The sequence below is a fragment of the Molossus molossus genome, unplaced genomic scaffold (assembly GCF_014108415.1).
Source record: "Molossus molossus isolate mMolMol1 unplaced genomic scaffold, mMolMol1.p scaffold_m16_p_20, whole genome shotgun sequence".
Lineage (NCBI taxonomy): Eukaryota > Metazoa > Chordata > Mammalia > Chiroptera > Molossidae > Molossus > Molossus molossus.
The window spans coordinates 19,811,241-19,822,507 of NW_023425356.1; the positions used below are offsets into that span (position 1 = coordinate 19,811,241).

Below are 11,267 nucleotides of genomic sequence, written 5' to 3' on the forward strand. Positions count from 1 at the left end.
TCCTTTGTGGCAAAACAAAAAGAGTCTCAGCTGACCTGATTCCAAAGTCAAGAAATGGAGACCCAAACTTTTGCCACACAGCTGCCTGGACCTGGTGGACAGGAGGGTGGGCAAGGCTCTGGAAGGTTTTTCAGGAGGACCAAGCAGAGCAGTTAGGAACATAAAGTCTGGAGTCAGGCATCCAGTATTCATCATGCACCACCTGTGCAAGTTACATACCCTAGGTTTCTCTTCTATGAAATGGAAATACGAGTACCTACCTCACTGAGTTATTGTGAGAGTTAAATGAGATAATGCATGTCACATTGAGTTCTTAGAACACTGCCTGGCTCCAAATGCGATTTCTCCTATCATAATGAAGTAGCATGAATTTTAGTTTTCTGCCTTTTATGTACATGACAGGCCAAGGCTGACAGGTAGTGGATGGGGTAACAGAACAAGACCATAAATACACAAATGAAAGAACAAATAGGAATGCCTGTGTTCTCAGGAGGTAGCTTTATTATAGCATGTCTTTAAGACAATCAAATCTATAGGCATTTATCGAGCACCTACTGCATACAAGCCTATGCAGACAGTAGAATGCAGTGTCCATGCAGACAGTAGAGTCCACCATGGCTCTCAGGTTCCCAGGAAGGAAAATCACGTGATGTCAGGAAGTTTTGTGGGGCTGAGAACAGGGTGGGTTTCTGGACCTCCAAGTGCAGTGAGCTTGATGGGGGCGGGGCAAGGGAGTGCAAACTCGGAGGCCCAGAGGAGACTGAGCATAGATATAGGAGGTGGAGATGGGGTGGCAGCAGCAGGCAGCGGCGGCCGGTTCTCTGATTGGTGGGTGGCTCTGGAGAAGCTCTTCAGGTCGGCGGTGGCCTCAGCAGCCGCCGCAGCAGCCCGGGCTCTGGGTGTTGCTGGAGCACTGAGACCTCCGGCTGCCACCCCCGCAGCACCCGCACCCGCTGCTGCGCCGCTGGCGGCGCCTCCTTGGGAAGCAGCAGCAGCCGGTGGAGACCGAGCCGCAGCAGCCCGAGTCGCCGCCGCAGCCGCCGCAGCCGCGGCAGCAACCGGTGTCGCCGCAGCCGCCGCAACAGGAGGACGAGGGAGTGGGGGCCCGGGAGGGCGTCGGGGCGGGGCACGGGGCGGAGCACGGCGCGGAGCCCTGGGAAGACCCCTTGGAGAAGCCTTTGGCGGAGGACATCGCGAACCTGTCACTGTGAACCTGCAAGAAAAGCAGCCTGTCACACACGAGCACATTTTTTTCTTTCCAAAAGTGGAACTCGGGGCTTCTGAGACTTCGCTTTGGGATAAAGCCAACCTGGCCTGGTACAAGGAAGAAAAGGGGGGGGGGGGGGCGGGGAGCAAAGAAACAAACCCCACGCAGGTGTTTCCAGTGAATTAAACGTGCATAGAGCGAGACACGGTCTACGCAGAGTGGATGGTTTTCTATTTTCTGGTACTGGATAAGGACTGCCCTCAGTTCTCCACAGTGGAAAACAAAGAGGCAATGCATCTGCATGACCCAGTCCAAAATCTTCTGGCTCTTTCCCCCTCCCCCATCTCATTGTGGCCAGAGATCCTCAACTGATGTTGGTGTGGTTATTAGCATTGTATAAAGACACCATCAGTTAGAAAAGACCCAAATTACATCTGCATCCCTAATGCTGCCCGAAAGAATCCACGAAGACCAGAGGCATGTCCTGGTCATGCTTTCATGCCTATGCCTCTAGTTCCCCCAAAATCACTGGAAAAGGAGAGTGATGCTGAATTTGGAAATGCATCCCATTCCAGAGGAATCCAAAGACCTGGGCCTGGTCACATCTCTGCTAAAGACTTGCCATGAAACCTTGCAGATATCACACACACAGACACCCAGTCTGGCCTCTATGTCTTCATTGGCACCTTGAGACTGGCTCACTTGAAGCTTAAGGCACTTTTAAGGGCTCTCCTTCTGCATCTACCTGCTGGTTGTGTTCTGCCTTCAACTTTTCCCAACCTCCTCCCCAAACTCCACTTAAAGACTTACCAAACCCTCGCTCCACTGGAAGACACTCAGTTCTGCGACTGGATGGGCCACCTGCTAGGCTTTGGAATAAGCAGAGTCCAGCCAGAGAACCTTATATAAGATTTCAATAGTGATGGCTCTTGGGAGGGGCCTATTTCCCAATAGATGTACTCAGCTGACACTCACATCCCAGAGACATTTGTCACTCAGGTAGAACTGTAGGTGGTGCACGTGGCTGTTCAAGTCACCACCCAGAAGTGCCAGGATTGCTGTGGCATGTTTACTTTCCAAACAGGACACTGTTCATAGCTAGGAGGGCAGTGTGGATGAAAACAAAACATGGGGGCTCAAGTGAGGAGAGGTCTGGAGCCCTTTCTTGGGACCTACTCTCTTTGTCGCTTTGTCCTTTTTACAGTGTGCATGCACACACACACACACACACACACACACACCATTCCCCTGCTCACACATCATCCCTGTGTAACTATCTACTTGGCAGTTCATTCATTTGTTATCTTGGTCCACATCATTCTGGTACTTGGTCCTTGGCTCTTCAAGTCAGGCTACAACCTATGTGAAAAGTCTGCTGGGCTTTTTAAATGCGTCCAGATTGGATGGAGTGAAGACCATGATGGGGATGCACTATGGGAATCGCAGTGGCGATTTCTCTGTGTCACTAGAGACGGGAAGAAAAATCCAGGCAGTTACGGAACCATTACAAAGAAAAAATCTGTGAATATAGTCATGTTACCATCCCGCCAACAACCCTGATGGGCCTAAGAAAAAAATATGTGCGGGATGCTGGTCCAGTTGCAATGCCAAGTCAGCCTAAGGGCTCTCTGTTCCTTACTCCATCCCCAAACCCCATTTGAAGGTAAGTTCTCCCTGGGGCCACTGCCCAGTGGAAAGGAGAAGAAAGAAAAAAGGGAAGAAAATAAGAAAGGAAGGAAGGAGGGAGGGAAGAAAAGAAGGAAGAAGGGAGGGAGGGAGGGAGGTCCAAAGTATCCAAGAAACATAGTGTTTTATAATAACTGATTTTAAAAAATTAGGAGAGACTTTGGAGGTCAACTGGCTTCAGAAATTCTTTTTAATCAATGCAACTCCCCACAACCATGAATGTGAGATAAAAGAAATCTAAGACTAAGAATTCAAGAGTTGATGCTGAGACATAGGTTTGGGGGTGAGTGAGCCGGGAGTGGCGTAAGGGAACAGCAAGGAAAGGTAAGTCACAGAAGATACCAGTTTCATTTAACATGGCTTTAGAGCCTGATTAACAGGATGCATGTACCTAGGGTCACCTGTTGGTGAGTCCAGGTGAGACATTCCAAGAGGTGAGGTCAGTATTAGAAAAGAGAAGGAAGTAATAAAGTAATAAGATAGAGACAGATCTCCTCTGGGAGATGATTTGGGTAAATACATGCTCATTAATGGACTTTCTATGACCTCATACACTAACTTACTTTACCCATTACTGTTAACTTTGATCAAAGAAAAGGCTAGTTGTTCACCTTTTATATAAAAGGCTGATTCGGAATTGTCATTTCTATCACAAACATTCTGAGTATCTCCTGGAGGAAAACCCATACAATCGCCAAAGCGCCCCTGCTCCCACCTCCCCAACCCCCCCCCCCACACACACACACACTACATGGAAGGGGGTATCCTTCTTAGTTCTCTACTCAGACCCAAACTTGGGTTTTCAGGATCCAGCGAAAATGGGCTCAGACATTTCATCCCTGCTTCCTCAACTCACACACTCAGAAACTAACCCCTATCCGGTCTCTTCTCTAGTCAACCGATGGAGCACCTGGGATTTTAATAGGAAAGTAAAGGGTGTCTGTTCATTGAAGCCCAGAATGAACACTTTAGGTGAGCTTATTCCCACAACTAGGAAATGCTTTTTAAAACTCTCACCCACGCTGGAAGGAGAACTTCCGAGTATGTCCTCTCACCATGATCTTTGTGAGTACCACCATCCTTTCTCTGAAAACCTGTTCCCGACTCTCCTCATGTAAGGCTCGTGTCTGAGTAAATGGTCTCAGACATGACTCTTCCCTTCAGATGTAAAGTTTCTACTTTCAGAGCATAAAGGGGGATATTGTTTCCCAGAAGTCAAAGCAGTTTCAGTGCCAAAATCGGCTTCTCAAATTGATTTTTAAAGTGTTCACTTGCACTTAAAGGGGAGATGGCTGGATGTGGGGGGAGGGGAGCGGGCGGGAAGCAGGCATGGGAGAGGTGAATAAAACATAATCAGAGGCAGGGACATCAGGAATAAAGAGCTTTATTGTTACAGAGAAAGCAGCTTCATAACTGAATTCCCACACCATGTCCTCCAAAGAAATACGTCCGAGAGCAGAATCAAGCCAGTGAAAATCCAAGCCCTCCAGACCTCACAGCGGAATGAAGCTGGGCAGGAAGGAGAGGGAAACGCAATGCATTTCAGAAGCCCTTGCCTGGGGAACAAGGAGCAGAGCAGTCTCAGGCCGGGCGGTTGTCAGCACCTTGGCTCCTCCAGTGCTGCCCTTCAGTGCTCCTCACGGCCCAGGTCAGCAGCAGCAGCTGGAGCCCCCAGAGCCCTTTCAGCAGCCGAGGCCCCCAGGGCTGTGGCAGCAGCTGGAGCCTTCAGAATGGTGGCCAGTGCCACTGCCACAGCCCTTAGAGCGGTGGTGTCGGCTAGGAGAGATGGGCGGGGCCTGCGGTGGCTCGGGCAGCAGCCCCCACCCCCGGAGCTGCAGCAGCCCCCGGAGCTGACACTGCAGAAGGAAGAGACTGGAGGTGGGCAGGAGGCAGGACACTTGGGTGGGCATTTGGGGGGACACTTGGGAAGGGGCTAGTACTGCTGCTAACTTTGCTGGCAGGACATCTCAGAAGCTGAATGAAGATGAAAGACAGCACAGAATCTTCATGTTCAGCTAGCTCAAGGTGACTCCCTTACAGTTGATCGAACTTTGAATTCACCTAATTTAATCTTTAGAGTGATCAGATTTTTAAAACTATCTCCCAAAATCAATGATAAGATATATGCAAAAGGTTTCAACCCAGCAACTCCATCATTTCAAAGGAATCCCTTGCAACTTCAAAAAAATACCAATCCTTCTTTCCTTTCCCCTACCTTGTACCCTCCCCTTCCGGCAGAACCCCTCTTCTCCTTTCTCCGTGTGTTCCTTCAATATTGCCCTGTACTCAGGACTTTTCTCTGCCCAAAACACCAGCACATGAGTCCGTCTGGCTTTCAAGATGTGTTTTACCTGGTTTAGGTACTAGAGCAGATCACTCAGGAGTCAAGTGGACTGAGGTGCTGTCTGAAGCTTCTGCCTCTTATATGGAGACAGCTCTCTGAACTGGCACCAGGAGGCCCGGACCATGTGATGGATGCTGAGAGCATCTTTCACAAGGGGCACCATGACTACCCTCCTCTCACATCCCAAGGACCCAGTTCTTCCCTCCATAAGCATGTCAAGTATTAACCGGCAGGAACATCCCCTGGGAAGCTAAGGCCTCCAGGACAGTGACGGAGCTTAGCAGATTGCACAGTGCCTGTCAGTCTCCCAGGCAGCTCTGCTATGCTCCCTATGTCCTGAGCCGGGTCGGTGTGTCTACACCTCTGGGGCTAAGAACATGTCTCCACTGTCCATAGTATAGGAAATGGACGGAGAACTTCCCATGATGGAAGTTAAATGGCCCTTTTTAGAATATGTGTAGAGATCCAAAATAAAATGCCAGATGCAAGCCAATGATCTAATGTGGCTTTTTCATTCTTGGATGATGTCATTACCCAGACTAAGAATGCTTGCCATCTCAATGATGTTATTTTAGGCAGGTCTAATGGAGATGGTGGGGGTGGTTACTTACCTCTACTTGACCCACCAGAAGAACGCACAAATGGCGCTGACTCGGCTCTAACAATCCCTGTGAAAGGGCAGAAGAGGTCTAGGAACGGCTTTTCTTTCCACATGTGGTCCTAAAGAAGGCACCTTTGGCCAGCCCAAGGTGAGGTGGCAGGGATCGGGTGTATGCTGAGGGTGGAGCAGGAGAACTAGGCTCATACGGAAGTTGCCAGAAGTGAGGCATCAGTTCTGGTCATCCCTAAGAAGGGAGCATCCAACCTGGGAAAATTACTTTTGTATAAATGCCCTTTTTGTATACATGCCCTTCGGGTGGGATGTGGGCATAGCTTTTGCAAGCTCATGATAGAATGAATCCATAGCTTCCACCCCCCCCTACAAACAGTATCCTGAGGGCAAGAAAGTCATCAAAATCTATTTAGCTGTCAAGTTGGCCAAAATATGGCATGTTCGCTATGAAAACTGCAGTGGGGAGAAATGAGACAGGAGGAGACGTACAGCACCTCTGAGCTGTGGGAATGGCTGTGATGAGAAGCAAGTGGCTACATTGTAGCACAGCTTCTGGAGAGAGGCTATCTGGCATCAGGTCCCCACTGCACATTCATTATCACTATAAAAGGGGGCTAATAAGAATTCCTACCCACTAAATAGGAAAATATAGATAAAGTTCTTAGAACCATGCCTGAGACTCTTTGTTCAAGATGCTAGTTTTAAAAGAATCTAATCATTATAGATACTCTTTTAGATCCATGAGAAAATATCTCTTAAATTTCAGATTACTGATCTACCTGTTCTTGAAACCCAAAGTACTTTTTGCAACATCAGAGCTTAACCCTAGTGTTTTCTTACACAAAAATATTAAGATACATAATATGCCACTGGGGAATGAGATTATAAGAAAGTATAATCATTATGAAAAAATACCAAAAAATAGGAAGAATTTAAAATTCACTTATAATCCCACCCCTGAGTAGTCTTAAATATTGTGCTATTTTCCTTACAGTCTCTCCTTTTTTATTTTTACTTTTGTTCAGTCTTTTTTACTATTTATGCTTTTTTTGTAGTAATTTGTGTTTTGTTTTGACTTTACCTAGTCTTTATCACAACACTTATATAAGAGTTTATCTTCTTAACTTCTCCCTTAACATTTTGACATAAATATTTCTCATGTCGTCACTCATTTTTTTGTAAGCAATATTTTTGGCAGCCATAGAACATGTCATGGAGGGCACAGATCCATTTACCAGTGGTCAGGAGCCTGAGTCCTATAACCAATCTCTGAGTTTGAATCCCAGGCTCCACTTACCAGCCTTGTGACCTTGGCCACGTAACATGAGCTTTCTGTCTCACTGTCCTCATCTGTGATATAGGGACAGTAACAGTGTTTATCTCGTAAGATCATTTGCATATTAAATGAGCAAACATCCACAAAGCTCTTGGAATCGTGCCTGGCACATAGTAAGCACTCAATGATGTTAACAGTGAAACCTGATGCTGTGTCATTTCTAAATGTCAGCACATAGGACTAGGAGGACTGAAGTAAAAACCACCAGGTGGGGATGCAGGGAGGCAATTTTGTGTATCAGGGGATCTTTCTCTCCCCTTCCTTGCTGAGAAATACAAGAAAGGATGCATAACTCAGACTCTGAATTTCTGGAAAAAGAAGCTCAGTAGAAGTTAAAGGAATTACCCATTTAATACATGGGTATAATACATTTTAAAGGGAATGATGTCCATCCCCTTTCATTTATAATGATTTGGTCACGTAGCTGACACATAGTGAGAACCTGAGGGCAGAAACCCGTAAGGGATCTAGTTTAGTGCTTTGTAGGTAGTAGGCACCAGATTTTCATTTGTTTGTTTAGTTAAATTTGTTATTCAGTAAGGATGGGTGCCTCCAACAAATCTGAACTCAGATTTTCATTTAAAAATTCCAGACATTTCATGGAATGATGGAATAGATGTGGAAAGGACCTTGGCCATCACTCAGAGATAGTGCTTCTCCACCCCGGTGAGACCTGGATATTGACATTTTCCACAAGTTCACTGGTGGTTCTAGTGTTGATTAACACTCATATAGACCCTTATTTTACGGATGAGGAAACTGAGGCTCAAAAGTGGAGAGGGGTTTTCAGATCACACAGAGAAGTAGAGGCAGAGCCAGAATTCAAATCCTGCTGTCACCGCACCCTACCTCTTGAATATTTTATTTCTTCTTGTGATGTTATTCCAGCAAGCTTCATTTTATATGATTTGCTTATTAAACATGCCTATTGAAGTTGAGGTGGATATAGTAACAATCATGGTGAAGTATTGTCTGAATCGCATGTTTACAAAAGCTAGAATTAATCCTTGCTGCACCTGCTCTGCTCTAAGTAACCAGAAATCGAGACCTGTCTGAAAGGCAGTGTCTGGCATCACCAGGGCTGGGCCAGCTGGAGGCCCCGAGAACCCTCCCCAGGGTGGCACTTCATGATGACAGGTCCTTGGCTTAGTTCAGCTTTGTCCGGGCCCCTGAGTTTATCAATCCTGACTGTGCTGAGTCACTGCAGCTAACTCACAAGAACTGATGACATCAATTCACAAAGAGAAACATGACGATCAAGTGTTGACCTAATGCCTACATTTTCTTCCCGTAGGAAAACTCCTCGAAGAAGAAGTCAAGTCATAATCTGGAGGTGCACGGTGAGGAGGGGTGCATAATGACCTCAGGTTCTGGTGGTTAACTAATCTAGATATTCCCATCAGGTCATCTGAACACCTCTAGCCCTGAACAGATTTGGGTGACCCTGAAAACATCCCCCGACCCCAGACTGCTCTTCCTCTGTGAATCTTTGTAAGTCACCCCTCCTTCTCCTAGACCCTGGCCTGGGGACCACTCCTGTAGGGCAATTTTGCTGAGTGCTGCTCTTATCGTTACATGCTGACTTTGGAGTTTAACACTGGAAGACAATTTTATTATTTATTTGTCATATTTTCACTACTCACTATTGTCCCGATAAACACGCTTGTAGACAAAATAATGCCTTTCCCCAAAGATGGCCATGTCCCAATCCCCAGAACCTATGACTATGTTACCTTACACAGCAAAAAAAAACTTTGCATAAGTGATTAAGTTAAGGATTTTGAGATGGAAAAATCATCTTGGATCACCCAGGTGGAGCCAGTGTAATCACAAGGATGTTTGTAAGAGGGAGACAAGAGAGTCAACGTCAGAGAGAGGAGATGGGACAAGGGAAACAGAAGTTGAAAATGGCCATTAGCTGAGCAATTCCAGCAGCCTCTAGAAGCTGGAATCAGCAAGGAGAAGCGTTCTCCCCTGCAGCCTCTACAGGGTACCCAGTTCTGCCTGCACATTGAGGTTTTCCTAGCAGGTTCCTAGCAGGACTTCTGACCTACGGAAGTGTAAGAGACAGCATTAGTGTTGTTTTAAGCCCCAAAGTTTACGTTAATTTGTTACAGCAGCAATGAGACACTAATAAATATACACCTAGATTTTTAAAATAACTTTGAATTTCAGAATCTTGTTTAACTACTTAAAATGAGATCAAATTTATTAAAATTACTTCCACTGATGTTTGGAATTGAAGGCTCACATTTCTGAGTTTAACAGGATGTTTTCGGCCAAGCGGAAGCTCAGTGAAAACACAACAGAGGAATTCTCAAAGATCAAGAAAGATGCTGTCTGGGCTTGTGTCCCAGCTCTGCCCCTTGCTAGCTGTGTTACTTCTCTGAACCTCATCCATAAAATGGATATCATAACAGTGCCCATCTCATAGTGTTGTGAAGAATTCTTTGAGATAATGCCTATGAAGCCCTTAGCCCTGGAACTCACACAAAAGAAGAACTGGTAAATGTTGGCCCTTCTTATCCTTGTTTTCATCAGTAGCAATAAGTGGTCGGTGGAAACCCTGAGGGGTCAGGATTGTTGCTTGGGCTTTGCCAGGCCCCTCTTCCAGCTTCACGGTTCCCAGCTGCCTGTGTTCCAAAGCGAAGCTCAACAAATTCCGTAGAGTAGGATGGACAAATTGCCACCACTTTGGACCTGTTTTAATTGTTAAGACACTACTTGTATCTCTTCTCAGGAAAAAGTGGATGGGGGGGGGGGTGCTTCTTATTCTTTCCCTTATGGAGAGCATTTTACTATTTATATTTATAAAGTATTTTTATATTCATGCCTTTATTTGAATCTTCACAATAATCATTTTGGGTACAATAGAGGGATTTTATCCCTGTAATTCAAAAAGAAATATCAACGCTCAGAGGGGCCAAGCCATTTGTCTAAGGTCACACAGATTAGAGAAGATACCAGGTTTCAACCCCAGCTCTATGGGCAGTAAACCTCATGCTTGTTCCTCAAATCACAGTGCTCATTGGCCCAGGCTCTATGTATCCTGTCAAAAAGTGGAGGACAGGCTAAAAGTCCCAGGGGATTCGAATACAAATATAATGTTGGGAAAACTGGATAACCACAGGCAGAAAAGTGAAATAAGGCCCCTATCTTACACCTCTCAGAAAAATTCTCAAAATGGATTAAAGACTTAAACATAAGACCTGATACCATAAAACTCCTAGAAGAAAACAGGAAAGAAGCTCCTTGACATTGGCTTTGGCAACGACTTATTGGGTATGACACCAAAAGTACAAGCAACAAAAGCAAAAGTTAACAAGCAGGACTACATCAAACTAAAAGCATCTGCACAGCAAAGGAAATAATCAATACAATAGAAAGACAGGCTGTGTATGAAATAAGAGAAAGTGCTTGCAAAATCATATTGAATAAAGGCTTACTATTCAAAATATATAGAAATATTTTCAAAACGTATGCAACTCAATAACAGAATAAATCTGATTTTAAAATGGACAGGGGGACTGGGGAGTGTGGAGGGCGGCTGAGCCAAGGTCTTGAACTTCCCCTTTTTATCATGCTACATAATAAACATGCTGAGCTAGCTCAGGGTGGGTTTCTCCACCAGAGAGCAGTGTCCCACCAGGCCCCAGCTGTTCTCTGTATGATGTCTCTGTCTTAATCTCCCGTCGCCCATCCTCAGGTCTGGTTCAACTGGCTGAGCAGGTTGCGCAGGGGAGGGTGAAGGGGGCCTAAATTATGGTGATGGAAAATGATTTGATTTTGGGTGGTGGGCACACAGTGCAATATACAGATCTTGTAACATAGAAACCCACACCTGAAACCATGATCCTGCTAACCAATGTCACTCAAATAAATGTAAGAAAATAAAATAAAAATAAAATGTACATCCCTGGCCAGTTTGGCTCAGCAGTTAGAGCATCGTCCTGCAGACCAGAGAGTCCCGGGTTCTGTTCCTACTAAGGGCACATACCTCAGATGCAGTTTGTCCCCAGCCCTGGTTGGGGTTGTGTGGGTGGCAGCCAGTCGATGTGTCTCTCTCACGTTGATGTTTCTT

General features: G+C 45.9%; 1 protein-coding gene across 1 annotated transcript; it reads right to left on the bottom strand.

Moving 5' to 3' along the window:
* Positions 1–483: 483 nt before the first annotated feature.
* Positions 484–2,068, bottom strand: CRCT1 (cysteine rich C-terminal 1). Its single transcript, XM_036273539.1, has 2 exons — positions 2,018–2,068; positions 484–1,213 (listed from the first exon to the last, which is right to left on the bottom strand). Exon 2 carries the CDS (start codon positions 1,190–1,192, stop codon positions 869–871), a length of 324 nt encoding a protein of 107 aa, XP_036129432.1. The 5' UTR covers positions 1,193–1,213; positions 2,018–2,068; the 3' UTR covers positions 484–868.
* Positions 2,069–11,267: the final 9,199 nt, after the last annotated feature.

Bases quoted from the DNA above. Each gene is read 5' to 3' on its own strand.
- CRCT1 (XM_036273539.1), bottom strand. From the start codon at position 1,192: ATGTCCTCCGCCAAAGGCTTCTCCAAGGGGTCTTCCCAGGGCTCCGCG.